Raw genomic sequence first — 18,727 nt, 5'->3', positions numbered from 1 at the left:
CGGTGCCATCCGTCCTCCTGGTCGGGGCTCTATCCCTGGTATCCCCTCCGCTCCTGTTACGGACCTTTCCGATGCTGGCGGAGCCAGTCCCCTTCCCCTTCATGCCGAGGGGTGTCTATCGAAACATCTGGGCCCCCAAGGAGGGAATAACGTCTCCTAGCATCAGCCTGGAGAGCAGGTGCTTCTGCATCCAGCAGGGCAGTAAGGGGCTCGGAGAGATTATCTGCCCCACCCCCAGATGAAAGCTGGCAGAGGGCCGATAGGAAACCAGCTGCTGGCCACTGAGACGAGCAAGGAGGCTGTGCTCCGAGCCACCCCGGAAGGGCTGACGTGGATCCAGGAACCCAGGACCCGGTTCCAATCCAGACCACTGCGATCTTCTAGTCTGTGATGTTCTCCATTGTGCTTTGTCCCAATGACTCCAGTAATGAGACTCCCCTTCCTCCCACTCACCAATCTCCTGGTTAGGAGACTTCCTGTCAGCCCCTTACTTCTAGGGCAACCCTAGACAATTCTTGTCCCTCCATGGAGCTTACACTATTCTCCCATCCCCGGGGACCTGCCAGACCTCCTGGACTGGCCCCTTAGAACAGGTGCGAACCATTTATGCCAAACCATCTGTTCCATCTGGCCGTGACGCTGGGAGCGCCTTTCGCAGACCCGAAGAGCTCTGTGCGGCTCCAAATCTCGTCTCTCTCGCCAACAGGAGCTGGTGCAATGTTCCCTCCCCACCTTGTCGCTCTAATACCCCCTTGCTGTCCTTTAGCCAAGGTGCACACGTCTCTCTTGATCTGGCCTCGTAAATCAAGCCCTCAGTCCAGCCCCTTGGTTGTTTCTTTGGCCAATTCCCCTCCCGGGCACCCCCAGGGTGCAGGGGGAGCTGCCCGGTGGGGCTCTATGTTTCTTTTAAGTTCCTGACTTTTGCATCCTCCTTTGCTCCTTGACACTCCAGATTCTGGGGTGTTCTGGCACCTGGCCAGTCAGCTGCTGCTTCAGGCAAGCCCTAGCCCAGATCGCTGCTGTCCTCAGCTGTCCCAGAGGCACATGCAGAGTGGCATAGAGAAGACAGAGCCCTTGTCATTCCGAGACCACTATCCCTGTGCACGGGTGCTCTGGGTAACCCCCAAGTGCTTGCGTTTCAGAGCAGCCATGCTGAACTCTCTTTGCTGGAGCTGCACATCTTTGTTTTGTGCCAGCAATTCAGCAGGGCAGGGAAGAAGAGAGCTCTGAATGTGAGCCTTTGCCTTCTCCACTTCTTAATCTGTGAAGTCTCCCTAGAGCCTCCCCCAGGCTGCCCCCGGTCAGCCATAAGTCTCTGGGCACTGCACTGGAGCCTGTGACTAGGAAGAGAAGGGAACGCCGGGCTAGCTGCACACTGGCCCCTTTGTGCGGGGGATTAGACAAAGCGGGCGCGTGGAGCTGGGATTTACAATCACTTTCTAAATAAGGAAAAACCAATCGTCAGGCGCGCTGGCCCCACACATCTGCCCCCCTGTAAGCTGCATGACGTGGTCTTTTTACGGAAGCTCCTGCTGTCACCGTGCCCGTAACGGTCCCACTAGGCCAGCCTCTCTGCTCCTCTCCTCTGAACAACGGAGATTCGGACCTGGCAGTGCTGGCACACGACCGGGGCAGTAGCCCAGCTGTTTGCAATTCGTCCCTAGACCAGCTTCCGCCCTCCTGCCCAGCCCGAGCGGTGCCTGCTCTGCTGTAGCAATCCTGGGGAGTTTAACCGTGTGTTCCAGACGTCTCCCTATGTGCCAATAAACCCAGAACCAAGGCAGAGCTCCATTTGCACCGCCCTGAACGTTCTGTAGAGAGGTATCAAAACCAATCAGGCTAACAAGATTTCATGCAAATCAGCGGCTGGCAGCCTTCCCTTGGATCGCCCCTTTGATGGGGATGCAGGAAGTCTTTTGGTTATTTAATGCAACCCAAATCAATGATCCAGCAAACCAGACACCCCACAGCAACCTGACACTATCTGGAGGAGGAACCCCTGAGCTGTATAAAAAGAATATGCCACCGTTAAGCAACAGGAAGAAAGACGCGCAAAGGACACAATAGAGAATTGCTTCATTTCCAGATCAAAGGGCAGTGCGGTATCTCTGCAGAGGGGACAGGCGAGCAGGGCATGCACACACCACACGTCGGGGGTGGGGGGGAAATCGCACACCTCGCTCCAACACAACACATGGTCTCCCAAGGACACTCTATGCGGACTGCTTGTGAGAAGCTCTGACAGCCTTTAGGCCTTGTCTACACAGGAAGGCGTGACCAGATATGCAATAGTTACACCACTATAACCCCGTATGGAAACACTCTTAGTCCAGTATTAGGGGGACTTTTTTCTGGTTTAGCTAAAAACCCCTTCCCAAGAGTCCACACAGCGGGAGTTACAACAGTAGAACTACACTGGCTTAAATTCACACCTTAGCTTATACTGACCAAAGACCCTTTCCCATGTCGGCAAGGCCTGCGGCGGAGAGACAGCCCTTTGTTCACCGCCTGTAGGGCTACTGCCATGGGCTGCAACACGCTCTTGGTGCCATGCCACTGCTCCTGGCTGGCAAGAGGAATTATTGACAGTTTTGTGCGTTGCTCTTTGGTCTGTCTGCCCAGCAGAGGTTCTGACTGAAGACCCCTGGATTTGGACTATGCGGTTCGCCAGTGAGCCTGCTGCAGATCGTTGAAAAGCGGGCTGGGGAAGAGTTGCGGGAGTTGGTGCATTGTTTGGCAAGGTCCTGGTACTAGAAATCTCCAGTCAAGTTATAGAAACAGCATGGGATCATCAGAATTACGCTTGTTACATGATTTCCTACCAATTCATGTGACTACGAAAACAGACCGCCATGGCCTTTGATTATGCACCAAGATTGCTCCTTTGAAAGCGGAAAATTTTCTATCCCAGTTCTTAAAGACGGTTCGCTGGGGGGCGGGGGGGTAGAGTTGTTTCACAGAAGTATCTTCTATTGACAAAAAGGCAGGATGTGATGCAAGGGCATCTGAAGAACTATACAGGGACCCAGCCCTAGGAAACCAGAGCTGGCCTAGGTCAGGACTGAGGCGCATTGGCAGAGCTGTCTGGAGATAACACTTAGCACTTTTCCTCTTCAGGGCACTTCAGAAACCTTAATGAACCTTCCTTAGATGCCTGCCTGTAATGATCACCTTCCCCATTCCCCAGATGGGGAAACGGAGACAGAGAGGTTAAGGGACTTGCCCAGGATCGAAGACAGAGTCGTTGTCAGAGCCAGGATGAGCTGATGGAAAGTCCCTGGTTGTCTGAGCTGAGCCAGCACTTCCCCTAGCAGCACTGGTGGGCCTCCCCTGGGACCGTTCCCAAAGTGCTGTAAAAGCACAAAGCAGGACTCTGCCTTGGGACGTTCCCCAGCGGCAGAGGGAAATCCCGCGCTCCTGGCCTGGCTGGAATCAGCAGCACATGTATGCTCCCAGCAGCCTGTACCCCTGCTAGTCGCTTTGCTGCCCAAAGAGCACGGGAGCTGGGAGGCAGCGATGCCCAGTGCCGTGCAGTGATTTCTTTCGTTCTAGGATGGTGCAACGTGTCTAACTTCACCAGGGCAGGATGGGGGCAGGTCTCCCTCTCTCCCGCTGCACCTGAATCCTTCAAGACCTTTGTAACCTGGGCGCGGATTGGTGCAGATTTCAGAGATGGAGAGGGAAGCTGTCCAACCATGCAGCTTATACCATCAGCACCCCGGTACCCCCAGCTCTGAGACAAGTGCAGAAGCAGATGGCGTGAGCCACAGGGGCTGCAAGCAGCTCACACGGCAGCCAGCCAACACCCACACACTCCCCCAAAACATGCTTCTGCAGATCCACCGCTGACTGTAAGTGGGGCATGCCCTCCAGCTAGCACAGATGGGGGCTTGCACAGCAGGGCAACACATGCTTTGCCATTAAACATGCACTTAGCAGATTACACATGAAACCTGCTAGGCATGCCCTGACCTTCTGTGGAGCCCAGCTCCTGGGACACTAGCATCAGCTAGCAGCCGGGCAAGGGTTAACTGGAAATGAGACCGTGCCTGTTTCCCATCTCTGTCTGCGCCTTGATTTTCCCTTAAACAAGGGCGTTCCCTTCTCCAAAGGCTCCGTACCTCAGTGGCTGAGCCACCCCCCCTTGCAGGCCAGAATCAGCCTGGCAGAACTGCTCAGGGACTATGGAATTGTGGAGAGCGGCACCTCCCATGGGCACCATCCCCCTCTGCGCAGGGCCCTCCAACTCCTGCAGGTGCCACTGAGTGCTTTGGGGGGCTGGGTAGGGACCACTGCTGAGCCGGCACAGGCTGGAGCAAGGTGCTAGGGTTTTGGTCACACTCTCCGCTGTGAACAGCGCAGAGAACTGAGAAAGAGGAAGCTTTATTTTACTTTGATTTCATTTTCTCCTTCTGATGGGGGCAGGTTCCCAAATGCCAGAATGGCCCCTGCCTGGGCCACAAACATACCCCCAAGCTCCATTATTGACTCACTTCGATCCCAGCTGTGGTGAGATCAGCCCCCAAAAGGGGGATATATTTATTCAGAAACCATCCCTCTGCAGGGTGGTCCCCCCGCCAGAGTTATGGGGAGTCAAGCTGGTTTGCAGCCAAGTTCGAACAAAACAAATACAGACCATCCAAAGACAGGACTTTAATAAAATCAGTCAGGCTTTTACAGACCAAACGGCAGCAAATACAGTAAAAATGAGACGAGAACAATACAGAACCATCTTCATAAATAACTGGGGTCAGCAGTCCCAGAACTCTTGGGCTTTTTTGACTGTGGCAGAGGAAAAGAGGTACAAACACACACACATACACAAGTAAAAAACACACGTACAGCAAGACCCTTGATGAGCACACACTGAGGAGGTAGATTTTTGCCTTTATGGCTAAGCAGCCGAGTCTCTTGCTATTTTCAGCCTCGCTGCCGAGCTTTACTGAGCCAGCGTGGTCCCTCCCACGCTACTGTATTGCCCTGCGTGCACTTTCCAGCTGGGGTAGGAGGTTATATTGCTCTCCCCCAGGCAGTTCAGAAAGCTCCCGCCAATCTACACTCGCTTCCAAATAGCTCCATGCGGCAGGCAGTTATCCATGAGCAACGTCTCTGCTGGGGCACGAAATCAAGACGCACAACATCACTGGGATGTTTGTGATAAGACTGTTTCCAGTGGAAGGAACTAGTAACCCCCCACCGAATAGTTTTCCTATTATACGTCACTTACAAGGTACACTGCCCACCCCACCCCAAACATACACACACACAAGCATCTCCCCAAGGATCCGCTCTTCAAACGCAAGCTGGCTTCCAGTGAAATGTACACAGAACTACAGCGCAGTAGCAGCTGCAAAAAGAATGAGTCGGGCAGCGGATAAAAGTACAACAGAAAGGGGACGTTCAGGAGGGACAGCTCTGAGTCCCGGAGCAGAACAGCATGCCGCTCGGGCTGTCCGTTCAATGAGCAGACCCAGCTGTTCTTTCCACGCGTTTGTTACAATCGCCCCACGCTCGCAACCCAGGGATTCTCCTCTAAACACCCATTTCCTCCTCCCCACAAAAGAGCTTAACTAATGTGAGTCGGGAGAATTCAGTCCCCGGGAAAACTTGTGCAGAGGGGGGCGACGTTCTCTTGGTAACTGAAGCATTGATCTCAGTGTACAGCAAAACAAAACCAAAATTAAGTTTCATCTGGATCAAGCTGCCTCCTAAAACTGCTTTGTCTCTGAACTCCTGTGGGAGCTATTAAGGCTGAGCAGAAAATACAAAGACTTGCTGTCTGGGGGGTTTCAGAGGACCCCTGAGGTGACCATTTGAGGGATGGATAGTGTGGACACTTCACGCCCAAGGCACACCAGGCCTTGCGGAAGCACAGAAGTTGCACGATGTGCCGGACGGCGGCTGCTCATTCGAGGTACCACGAGCTGGGCTGACACAAACCGGTTCCTAGGGTGCATGAGACGCACTTCTGATGCTACTGTTAACCGGAGCTCTGCTAACGTGGGCGACCCAGCTAAGAACATTCCCACTAACGCGGCAGGAAGGGGCAGGCTCCGCACAGCTGGAGGGTGCAGTCCAGGGTGGGGTAAAAGTCTTAGCACCAGATCCCCCGGGTTTCTGCAGCTTGAGGCAGAGCCTGTGTGGGGGTTGTGTTTGTGTTGTGCATGCAGGGCTGGAGAAAAGCCCTCCACTGCGACAACCAGACCCTCCGCCGCACTGCAGGAGGCGGGCATGTGTGGGCTGGGCCATGAACTGCACAGATAGTCCCCTGGGCTCGCCCACGAGGTGTGTACACACGTGTGTTCCAACCGCCTCCTGATAGCGAGGGCGTTTACAGTCCTCTTGGCGCGGTCTCAGTCAACTGATTCCTAGGCCAGCGCGGGCAGGTGCCAAAGAGGATCAAGGCAAGCAGGTGCAAGCCAGCCCTTTGCCCTCGCACTGGCTCACGGGGGACGATATTCCAGGCTCTTTATTAATAGCTTGCATATTTACAGGATCAGTTCCTATTAGGAAGGAAACCCCTTCCCAGGGCCAGCTCTGTTGAGCAAGACAATGTGCAGCCCTGCAGTAACTCCCGAGAATATTGAACATCCCTACTTGTGCTGCCAGGCTGGTCCCGCTCCTCCCCTTGGCCCCCGTGCCAAGGAAACGCGCCCTCTCTCTGCGCTAGGGCTTTGCAACTCTTGGAAGTTCTTGGCTTGGCGACGTCTCGTCGCTGCAGGGACTGGATCTCTGAACGCCGTGGACCAGGGGTAGGATAAGGGGCTGGGAGAGGCCGACAGGGGACAGGGACCAGAGTTAAAGGATGCTCTATCAGTGAGACTCCACCATAGGGTGTTTCCCAGCGGGACCAGACTGAGTCATGCAAAAAATTAAAACACCCCCTTGTACATCACACACACACACACATACTAAAAGGCTTTGCTATCAGAGTTTGTGGCATCCATGGAGTCACTATACGTTGGATACCTTTTGGGGCTCTCTGGCTTGCCGTAGTCCGTACAGCCACTTGATCACCCTGGCGTTGCGCTCGATGACGGAGATGCCGTAGGGCATGCGCTCCGCCTGCTTGTCCTCCAGGGTGGCAGCGCTGCGCTGGGAGCGGGCACACTCCGAGCTGGCAGTGCTGACGCTGTGAAACTTGATGGAGACGATGTCCGAGCTGGCCCGGGCAAAGTGCTCCACCCCTATGTCCCTGACCTCCTCGGGGTCCAGCCCGCAGTAGTTGAAGAAGCGTTCCAGGTCGGCCGTGGCCCGGGAGTACCTGTCACTCAGGTCGGACTTGGACCTGTGCAGGAGGGTCTGCCGCTTGGCGCTGTCTGTCCGCCTGTCGTGGGGGCTTCTATTTGGTGAGCTAAGGGAGCTGGCAGAGGGGATCCTAGCCTTGGCGGGTGAGATGGGCATAGGGGTGACCTGGATGGTTGGGGTCACCCTGTCCCGACGAACCCCACAGGGCCGGACATCCACTCTGCGCACGGCCACCGTGCTGGAGGGCTTGGACGTGACGGAGCTCTCCGACAGCTTGCTCATGCCATCCGAGGGGCCCTTCCTCCTCTGCACAGAGGGGTGCCCGCCCCGCTCTTTGCCCGGGGGCTCCCTCGTCTCTGCTCTCCACTTGTGCTCCCGGGGGCTCTCCGACTTGGGGAAGGGCACGGGGCTGTCACAGATGTTGATGAGGTTGTTGAGGATCTCCAGGTTCAAGGAGGTCTTTGGCCCACAGGCTTCCGCCCTGCGGCCCCCTTGCGGGGTCTTGCGGCTGGGAGTGAGCATGGCTCTCCGGACCCCCGGGGTGAAGAGGGGCTGCTTCAGGAGCGGCTTCACCGGCTCCTGCTTGGTGCTGGCAACCTGCTGGCTCTTCACATACTTGGCTTTGTCCGCCTCCAGCCTCTCCACGGCGCTGGGCTTCCTGGCGCCGGTGGCCGCCTGCCGGCGGAAGTACTCAGGCCCCTTGTTGAGGATCCGGAATGGCATTGCCGAGGTGAAGGGCGCCGTCACCGAAACCCCCTTCATCACGTCCCCAGCCTGGAGGGTTTCCACGGGCATGCTGCTCAACTGCTGCACCCCCCAAGCTGCTCCTCCGCACGCCGCCCACCCCGCTCGCCGTGCCCTGTGCAGCAGTGTCCATCAAGGGTCACATGCCCCCCAGGCCTGGTAGCGAAGGCTGAATGTCAGTCCCAGAAGCAAAATCCCTCTGCTCTTCCAGAGGAGCTCAGACCGATGAGTCCAAGGGGCCGGCAGCCTTGGTGGGGTCTGCCCCGGGGTCACGCTCCACTCGCTGCAAAGAAGGGAACAGAGATCAGTACACAGCCGAGAGCGGGCAGCTTCCCCGCCGAATGCTGCTACCTCCTGCTTCTGCCAGCTCAGCCAGACAAAGGCACTGGCAGGTCCGCCGTCTTCGCCAGGAGGCGGGGGAGACCCGCGCTGGGCTTCCTATTTCAAGGCACAGGCCCCGCCCCCCTTCCAGCCAGGTCTCTCCCTCCAGCCAATGGACAGAGGCAGAGACACTTCAAATAGAAACCTCCACCAATCGAGGGAGAGCGGCTCTAGACAACTCCTTGAATGAAAAGAGGGGAAGGAAGGAGGGGAGCAAGGAGTTACAGTCTGGCCTCCTGCCTCCCTCCCTCCTGCCATGATCAGCCCCTTCTCCTCCATGGCCCTCAGCCAGGCTTCCCCCGCCCAGCCCACCAGCACCTGCCCTCTTCCCATATGGGATGCCCAGCCGACCCCCTGTGCCCCTGCCCCTTGGTCTGCTGGGATGCCCCATGCATCCCCCCCACTCTTCCCGGGGAGTTGCCCACGAGCTACAGCCATCTCCAGGAAGGAGATTTACATGGTATCAGTGAAGGATGTGAACTAACATCCCATTGAAACAGGGAGGGCTAAACACCCAGCATCCCGACCCTCCAACGTGCAGGATCTCCCCCGCGGCTGAATGGGTGAGACAGGGCCCCAGAGAACAGAAAGGGCCCTTGCCCAGACAGCTCTTTAAACCGTCCCAGGATCTGCAGAGGCGTCTCTCACCTCCCAAGCAGAGACTGGGCTCGGACCCCTGCCCCCGGAGACCAGACGCCCTCCCTTGCTGATGGGCTGGGCAGCCCCCGGGGAGTTCTGTGCTCCTCTCTCCCCTGCATGTCCCAGCTTGGCCGTACGGGACGTGTGGTGGAAGCATCCCATGCTCTCCAAAGGGGACTGCGACACTCAGCCTGATGGCCGGGCCAGCCTGGCCCGTCTGGAGCCACAAGAGTGAGGGAACGGTACTGCGAGGGGGGGGTCCATGACCTGGTGCCGCTGCACGCACTCCGGGCAGCCGGATGCTACACCAGGGAATCTCTACAGGAAGCCTCTCCTCTCCTCCCCATGCTGTCACAAGGCCAGGGCCTCAGTCTGGGGAAGGGGGCTACAGAGAGGAGCTGCTGTCTGAATGATAAGCACACATGTGCCGGGCTAGGAAACACAGCTCTGAGACAGCCATGTGCCTCCCCTGCAGAGGGGCAGCCAGTGGACAGCTAACATCAAGGGAGCCCACCCACGCTTTTGGGGATCTTGCTGTGAACACATGCTGAGCACCCAGAGGCCGCTGGGGTCCACTCGGTGAGTGTCACCCTCAGTGCGACTGTTGGGGAGAGTTGCTGTGGTGAATCCTTGCATGCCTGGATCCGCAGGGAGCAGGGGCTGAAGTCACGGAGGCCAGAGGTGGCTGGAATTTAGGGGGAGGGGACGTATAGAAGGAGCGAGGCGAAGGACCCTCGTTACTTTGCACAGAACCCTACAACGCCTTGGAGGAGCAGCCCTGAGACAGCTCAGACGTTCCACAGACACATACGCACACAGCTCCCCGCACTCACTCCAACACAGTGCTCTGTAAACTGGAAGCTTCTTTCTTTCCACCGCCCTGTCCTCCTTAATCCTAGTCGAAGGGGCATTTTAAACAGCTTACAACTGCTCCTGTCTCTCATTAGCCACGGGGATTAGCAACGGGCAAAGTTCAGAGGCTCAGCGATTCGCACGGGAAATGCACCGGGAGGTCAAGCTGCTCACTGGAATATCTTGGGGCTGGGAAAACCTTGGCAAGGCAGCCGCGCTCCCAGCCTCTCAGCACATCCGGTCCCAGCCAAAGTGCAGGAGAAAATGACTGGTCAGGGAACTCTTCCGGAGCTCAGAAAGGAGATGTGGTATAGCTCTGGACGGGGGTTCAGAAGAGCACTGTTTTTTACCCATGTCTGCTTGCCCGTTCTGGCAGATGACAGTTGGGGACCGGGAGCCAGGAGCTCTGTGTTCTGTTGCAGACACTCCCCCTGTGTGACCTCAGTCTAGTGTCACTTCACCTCCCTCTGCCTCCATCTGCACCATGGGGATAACAGACAAATGCATCTTCGCTTATCTGCAATTTCCTGGTTCATACATCAGTGACAATGAGCCTGCTTGAAGCTTGGGCTCGAACCAGAGCTGTCAGTCACCAGCAAAAGGGGAATGCCCCTACCCCGAAGAGCCTGACAGCTGAGAGTCAAACATCCACAGCCAGGATAACTAGTCTTTCCTGCTTCAGAATGAGGAGCCAATCTCCTCTAGCAAGCACGAAACCCAGCCCTGGAGTGCAAAAAAAGGGAGCCTTGTAAAGAACTTAGAAGTGGGATTAATTTTGCTTTGCAGGCAGAAGGAACCCAGTGGGCTCTGCAGGGACATTTCCTGCCAGCTAGCAAATGCCAGGTCTAGTTCTGCCCCCAAGCTGCAAGCCAGCTAGCCGGCATAGCAGACTGAAGACCCTGATGGTTAGTTATCCAGCTGTGGGAAGAGCTTTGAGATCCACGGGTGAAAGACACTATAGAAAATGTGAAGAAAGGAACCTCTCTGAGGTCGCTCATGCTTTCCCTAAACGGCAGCTTGCAGTCCGTCTGGCTAGGAGGCAGGGCAAATGCCTCGCGACCAGATGGGCGCCCAGAAAAGCGACTGAGCTTCCACACGCAGAACTAGAGCAAGGCACATCTCGCTGTACCCCTGGCTCATCGCAGGAACAGTTGTGAGAAGCTTCCAAACCAGTCCGAGCCATTGCCAAAGGGGTGCTCGCTCCGTGGGTGGGAGGGGGAGGGTAATGGTGCCCCAGGACCAGTGTGGGAGTAGAAGGCATTTCGCTATCACTTCCAGAAGCGGTTGGGGACTAAAATGGGGAGGTGTGGGGTAGCCATGGTAAATAGACTGAACACTTTTTATTGAAATAGCTAAAGCCAGGAGACGGGCAGCGTCCATCGTGTACATGATCCAGGGTACCCATTGCGGCTATCAAGACACACTAATCTCAGCGTCTTGGCTCTCAGTCTGCAAATACATGCAAGGCAGCCCTCCTGAATGGCAATGGGGAGCCGCGAGCATAGTCAATGGCTTATCCCACCGAACAAAGTCTCGCCCTTGGGCCTGTGAATAGACAGAGGGAGCGGGTGCTGACGCGCTCCACGGGTTACGCCCAGCGGGAGGAGCGAGCACCGAGGGCAGCTGAGAGCTTTAACTCAGTAATGTCTGGGCAGTGCTTTGAGAAGGAGACACAAACCATCGGGATATTCCAGCCCTACATCCACTGAGCCCAGCTGTCAGCAGCGACCCCGAGGCCTCAGAGCCGGCGTCTCCCTCTCATCCAGAGCTACTAGGCGCAGTGGGAAAAGAGGCACCAAAAGCAGTCGCAGGCCTGTGAAACAGGGCCCAGAGCGCCCCGCTGCTGACGTGGCCGTGACTCGCCCCCCAGCAGTGAGCAGCCATCAAAGCGTGGGGCCCTCCCGCACCGTGAGTGCCCTCTGTCGGGCACTTCAAATCACCTGCAAAAGACAGGTCCCCTTCCCCCCCTCGTCTGTGCACTTAACTGAACCGCACGGAGTTGCGCAACCTCCCCATGAACCCACAGCAAACACGCGGTCGTCACCGGCGGGCTGGGGAACTTTCCCCTCCAAGTCAGGGCAGTTTTGCCACAAGCACAATAACTGCCCCCCCCTTTGGCTGCCTAGATTAGCCCGTTCCTACCCAGTCCCCCAACGGCACAGACTGCAGCCTGATCCTGTGCATTGGCCACACTGCTGCTGGGCTGGGGGGAGAGGGGAGGAGGAAATGTGAGAGAGGGAGGTGTGTTTCAAAGAGACCCTGCAGAACCACATCCCGGGCATGCTCCCCTCTGCTCGAGCCAGGACGCTGCCCTCCATTGTGCTCTTTCCAAACTAAAACAATCAAAGGCCCGGTCAGTGCTGCTCTCTCACAGTCCCCTTTCATCCTTCAGCTCCTGGTTACTCCACCTTCCTTTGAACTTTCAATAGGCCCTACATTCTTTCCGCATACGCCACCGAGTTAAGTGCCGACTGCGGCGGGTTGGTTTTGTGTCCAGGAAGCAGGCTGCCCACGTCAGTGGACTGTGAGATTGTAGGGGTCGGGGCAGCGTCCCACCTGCCCCTCTACCACCACCACCACCGAGCTTCTGGTCACCCTCCCTCAGCAACCCAATCCTTTCCGGAGCTTCATTTCTTTTACCTGCCAGCAGAGCCAGAGAGAAAGCCCCAGGGCTTGAGTCCCCTCTCGCTCTGCTGTGACCCCGCTGAATTCAGCGTGTCACTCCCAGTTCACACCAGCGTTAGCAAGAGAAGGATCAAGCCCCGCCAGCGGGTTTAGACACTCTGGCCATGTCTACACTACAGCTGTAGCTCTGTGACACAGACGCTTCCTACATCGATGGAAGGGGGCTTTTCCGTTGAAGTCGTTAATCCGCCCCGAGGGCTGGTAGCTAGGTCAGTGGAAGACTCTTGCTGCCAACCTCGCGCATCTACCCCAGGGGTTAGGTCAACCCAACTACAGTGCTCAGGCGTGAAACCTCACACAGCTCCGAGTGATATTGCTAGGTCGGCCTGTAGACCAGGCCTCTGCTAAAACTGGGCAGGTCCCCTGCGCTTCCCACGGATCTGGGAGCTTTGCAAAGACGTGGAAGGAATTGTCCTGTAGCCTCTGATCCTAACTGGAAATGCTGGACTACCTGTCTTGGCTCGGGCCTCCTGAAAGCCCTCTGCCCCTGCAGGAGCCTGGTTCCGCTTTGGGCTGCAGCCGGGCCCTAGGCCCCAGGGAGACGGAACAGCAAACACCAGTAACTTACCAGTTGTACTTTCTTTCTCCCTTGTGGCTGCAGCTGGATTCCAGAACACCAGCCAGCCGGCTCCACCTGAGGTGTCTCTGGGGCTTCTGCTCTGTGCTGCTGCAGTGGCTCTACTAACCCAACCGCTCACCTGGAGGGATCAAGTAACCTGCTTGCACAACTTCCTGTTTATACTCCGAAGGTGGGGTTGGCAGGGACGGGAGCCTATGCACAGAGCACACTCCTGGGAGAGCAAACCACCCCCTGCACTGAGCCTGCAGTGACCTGATCGGCAGGAGGGCGCAGCTCCAGACACACCACAGCTGATTTAGCTGCACGGAGTTGTTGGCCTTACTGTGTCACTAGCCCATTTCTGCCTCGCCCCCAGGGGCGCTCTCTGCCTCAGTGTCTAGCACCACATTGGGGGGGGGGGTCGGACTCCCCAGGGAGGAGACGACCTGCCAGCTGATCCACTGCAGCAGGAGCTTCCGTGCATTCACCGTCTGGTGACTTCAGACCCACTGAACCTGAAAAGACAGAAGGCTGCCCCCCCACCCCACATAGCCCGAGGGGAATCCCGCCACATGACCTGGAAAGAGCTTGGCGTGTATGGGGGTGGGGGTCCTAGCAGGCACACTTACAGCTGGAGCATAGACAGTCCCTTCTCTGACCCTTGGCTTTTTACAGCCCCCGCCCCAAGGCAGCCAAAGGAAAGAGCCACTCAGTGCAGAGAGCACAACCCCCAGCTGGTAGGTGACATGGCAGAGCGATTGCTGAGCTAGGGAGGGGAAACATAGGCAAGACTCTCTGTGGAGCTACTCCTCTTACAGCCCCGCAGAGAGGGAGGATGCGCTGTTTGGGGTATGGCCCTGCGCCGCTTGGGTACACTTTCCTCAGATGCAGCTGGTTAGTTATATTATGGTAGCGCTCAGAGACTCCAGCTGAAATCACAGTCCCATTGTGCTGAGGGCTGTACACAAACACAATAAGACATCCCGGCCCTGCCAAGCTTCCAATCTAAACAGACATGGAGTGGGAGGGGAAACAGGCACAGAGGGGTGAAGTGACATGACTAAGGTCACATACCAAGTGGGTGGCAAAGGCAGGAATGGAACTAGGTCTCCTGGCTTTCAGACCAGTACCCTATCCACTAGGCCATGCTGCCTCTCAGCAACTACAGTGGGCACAAATTGTTCTGGGTGGCTAGACAGACATTCTCATGGGACAGATCACAACCCTGCTTCCTCGACTCTGTTATAACCACACCAGACTGCGGCGCCTTTCCACTGCCTTCAGGTGGAGTGGGGAACCAAACGTCTGCAGATCAGGAAAGGCATGATCTGAAATGCCAGCTCTCCACGAGGGGACCGTTAGTCAGACCATTCTCTGCAGCCCTGACGTAGCCTCTGCCAGCCAGGAATCTCGAACCGGAATGATTGCCGTCTCACAACACCGAGCACGTTCTTGGGTGCTCTAATAATAACAACAATCATCGCTGGCATTGCATCCTGTGAGTGAGCCTCATTATCCCCATTTCACAGATGGCAACACTGAAGCACACAGAGACTGACTCACCCACGTCACACAGAGCCTGGGAACCCCGACTCCTAGTCCTCTGCCTTTAGAGCAATCATCCCGGTCCCTTATTAACCTCCTCCTCCTCGCTGAAGAGGTACCTGCAGGTTGGCAAAGATTGCAGCAGCATCCTGCCCCCAATTCTCCATCTGCTGGAAACGGTCCTGAGAGAGAAATCGGAGGAACCAGCAGAGAGAGAGAGCAGACCCTTCCCCACGTCCTGCCCTGGCTGTCTTCTCTTTCCCACCACTCCCCTGGTGGAGGGGCACTTCATCAGGTCAGGAGTCTGAGCAAAGGGGGTCAAGGCCCTTCCCATCTCCCCGAGGGAGCCAAGATGCTGCACACAGAAGTGGAAGATACCATCAGGTTCAGGTGAACCCGTTTACATCCGCGGGAGGGCACAGAAGGGACAAAGCCAAACAGGTGGGCCGTGGAATTCTTAGCCACGTGAAGCTCACGTCAGGAGGTTTTGTGCTGGCTGCACCGTAGGTCTCCAGCATTGTTATTTGTTTCCGACCAAACAGGTTTTCCAGGAGGCGAGATCTTCCCAACCTCACCACACGGCCAGGGTGGAGGGGGAGGGGGCCTGATTTCCCCTTTCTCATAAGCGATCAGACACCCCTGCTGCCTTCCACTCCTTGCTTAGGCTCCACAGCCACACAACTCTACATTCTCGTAGCTGGACAGAAGCCAGCCTGGGCACCAACTGCCAAACAAAGATCACATTTGAGCTGAAGAGGGGAGGGGCGTGTACAGTACAACTAGTTCTCTGTACCACCTGCAAATAAAACGCAATGCGAGCGCATCAAATGCCAACCGCCCAATCCTGTGCCTGGGGAGGGGGAGCTAGGCAGGCATTACGGCAGACTGACCTTCCATTTCCCTCAAGACACGGCTCACGTCCATGCAGTGCTCTGCTGAGCCGCAGGGTCCCTTGGACACAACTGTGTCCAGGGGCACAACTGTGAGTGCTCCTGGGGGGCAACGGTCTACATTTTTAGTGCGTCTCCCTCCATTTTGGGGCTGTATTTTGCAGACTCTGCCTTTTCCTTTTGAAAGATAACGCTGCCAGCTCTGCCCCAGCCCAGAGAACCTTCCCAGTAGCTGACTCAGACCATTGTCTCCAGCTACACAACAGGAGCAGGGAAAGGTGTGGAGCTCTGCAGCCCCACTTCCCCTTTCCAGAGCTTTAACTTCACAGCCTCACCGGGGCGGCTATGAAATGATGAGGTTATTAAGCACCAGCAGCCAGAGAAATCAGCATGTGGAGCTGGGGGATTTATTTAAAAGCATTATCGTTCTGAGTCAACCTCCTTTCCTTGCTCTGGGACTTTGGAGAGTTTTAGGCACAATACAAGTTGATTGGGTTTTTTCCCTGGCCCTTCATCCCTAGGATTTTCTTTGTTTCCCAACCTCCTTCCCTCGCTAGCAATTGTAACGCTTCCAGACTCACTGATGGCACTGGCTCCCTGTCTGCAGGAAGACTAAAGCTGTCGGCCGAACCAGCTCGAGAGTTAAAACCCTCCACGCTCAGGCCTGGTCTACATGAAAAAGTAGGGTTGACCCAGCTACATCACTCAGGGGTGTGAAGAATCCACATTCCTGTGCATTCTAATTAAGCCAGCCTAACCCCTAGTGTAGACAGCGCGAGGTCAACCGAAGAATTCTTCCATCGACCTAGCTACTGCCTCCCAGGGAGATGGACTACGTCCACCAATGGGAGATCCCTGTCTACACTGCATGGCATTGTCTACACTGAAGCGTCGTCGTTTCAAGTGTAGACAAGCCCCCACATAGCTCAAGTATGTCTACCCGTGCTGCAATCACACCTCCCGACTGCAGTGTAGACATACCATTAACTCTTCACACCTGAATCAGTCAATCGGACGAACATGTATTCCCAGAGCACCGCACTGACAAGGAACTAAAAAGGCACCTTCTTATTCAATGGAACTGCTCCCTTGTGCAGCCAGAAACACAGGTACTGAATGTAATGACCAAGATAAGCCTTTGTACTCCTGCTAGCACGGCCAGCACAGCTCTGGGGAGGGAGCAGGGGTCTAGCCTGCCTCATGCCTCATCAAGAAAATGATTTACAAAGTCCCTGTTGCAGGGTCTCATTCTGGCCTCAGGTACAGTGCACTGAGACTGCACAGCTGGAACTGATCACAGAAGCTTTTGTCTGTGGTGAGATGTGAGAAGTCAAGAACCCAGCTTGACTTTCAGAGCCCAGGGCAGCTTGTGGGGCTAGCAGTTAGAGAAAAGAGATTTTTATTTGTAAACTTGGGTAAGGATGACCTTGAAAATCACTGCAGGACAATGAAGGTGAAGCCCTATTATGCCTTTTTAAGAGGCAAACTGCATTTTCAAAACAGAATTCTAGATCACGTAAATAGTCCTCCAAACCAGATCAGGTAAACCTGGGTTTAGCCCCATTTTAGACACAGCAGACGGAGTCACAAAGCAGACGCATATTATCTCTGGAGCCTCTGCAATGCCTCACCCGCTTTATGGTCTGAATGAGTGGAACACACATCATGGCTTGGCTGTCCAATGTTGCATCATCTGAACTGTTCCGTACTTGCTAAAGCGACACTATTGATTGCCTGCAGATAGGGGCACGGACGCAGTCATACTGGACCAGCCCATCAATTCCGGTCTTCTGCCTTGAGTAAAGTTTGTTACCTGACACATCAGAGAGAGGTAAAAAAATCTCCATAAAGGACCTACCCGTCATGCAGTTCTGGACACGAAAGGGAATTCTTTCCTACCCCTGCAGGAGCCGGCCCTGCTTCTCTCGCTGTTACTTGCGGAACTCACCTGTTTATCGGTCGCACAAATGTCCAGGCCTTTTCAAAGGCCACCACAGCATCTGACACTCTGACCTTCTGGCTGACTTTGCTTTCACTGAAACATGCAGCAGTGGGAGATATCCCCCGTGGCTTTGGGGCAACCTGATAAACTGCATTTCCCAGCCCTTTCTGGAGACCTATCCCCCTCAGAAAATCAGAACCAGATGTAACCAGAAACAAGACCAAGAACTGATCCCCTCCCAGCTGCCAACCAGTGTCCAGCACCCATGGGTCAGGCACCCTATGCCCCACTAATACCCAAAACCCTGGGGCAAAAGGACAGCGCCCACCTGACCCCTCTCAGGATTCCCTACCATGTTCTCCTTACATTGCCGGTGCCCTTTGAGTGCAGCTATCCCATTGTTTCACCCTAGGTACAGAGTCCGTTGGCCCTGATATGGACACCCCCAGCCTGGGGTCCCACACTAGGTCTGGTGATTGGGAAACGGGCTCCCGACTACCCTAGGATCAGGGTTAGGGGCTCCTAGGGCTCGAAACATGAATATCATTCCCAAGCTACCGCCTCCAACAGGGGCTCTGGGATTTCTCTTCCCCCTCCCGCCTCGCCTGGGGAGAGGGGCTCCGGATGCCTCCCTAGCCCCACCACCACCCGCGGGAGGGGGATACCCTCCCCCCGCCGACCAGGGGCCCGGGGCTCCGCACACAGACACTCCACTTCCAGGGGAGAGGAAGGGAGCCCCGGCCCCTTGCTCCCGATGCCCCCTCCCCGGCCCGGCTTACCGCAGAGCGGAACACTGGAGGGGGGACAGAGGAGTAACAGAGGCCGCGGCGGGTCCCAGACGCTCCAGTCCCTTCGACCCCACACGCCTCCTTCCCATTGGCTCCGCCGCCGCCATTCGAACGTTGCGCGGCTGGGGTCGCTAAGCGACCGCAACTGGGGACTTTATGAATGAACCAGGCGGGCGCTGTTCGGTGCGCCCCCCCCCCCCCGGGTCCTGCTTCTCCCCCCTCCAGCCACAAGGTGGGCTCCCCTCCATTCTTACTGTGGGAACGATTCTCCCCCACGGTCTACACACAGCCAGCCAGGGGTCCTGCTTCCCCCTGCCACCTGGTGGGAGCTACCTGCGTCCCCTCCCCCCAGCCATACAGTAAGGGGAGGGGGGAGAGCTCGCCCCGCAGCAGCCAATGGGGAGTCTGGAGATCCCTCTGCTTCAGCCATAAGCAAACATTTCAGAACCTCTAG

General features: G+C 56.3%; 1 protein-coding gene across 2 annotated transcripts; it reads right to left on the bottom strand.

Annotated features, from left to right (window-relative positions):
- Window positions 1-4,633: 4,633 nt before the first annotated feature.
- On the bottom strand, window positions 4,634-18,426 carry FAM110A (family with sequence similarity 110 member A). 2 transcript variants are annotated; one of them, XM_054046198.1, is made up of 2 exons: window positions 18,265-18,426; window positions 4,634-8,275 (listed from the first exon to the last, which is right to left on the bottom strand). In XM_054046198.1, the coding sequence occupies exon 2, from the start codon at window positions 8,041-8,043 to the stop codon at window positions 6,955-6,957; it is 1,089 nt and encodes a 362-aa protein (XP_053902173.1). In that variant the 5' UTR covers window positions 8,044-8,275; window positions 18,265-18,426; the 3' UTR covers window positions 4,634-6,954. The 2 variants fall into 2 exon arrangements, with proteins under 2 accessions (XP_053902173.1, XP_053902172.1); XM_054046197.1 differs by lacking the exon at window positions 18,265-18,426 and adding an exon at window positions 13,118-13,252.
- Window positions 18,427-18,727: the final 301 nt, after the last annotated feature.

This window comes from Malaclemys terrapin, chromosome 12 (genome assembly GCF_027887155.1).
Source record: "Malaclemys terrapin pileata isolate rMalTer1 chromosome 12, rMalTer1.hap1, whole genome shotgun sequence".
Classification (NCBI taxonomy): domain Eukaryota; kingdom Metazoa; phylum Chordata; order Testudines; family Emydidae; genus Malaclemys; species Malaclemys terrapin.
Note: the sequence above shows the minus strand (reverse complement) of the source record. Positions and strands in the feature narration are given on the sequence as shown.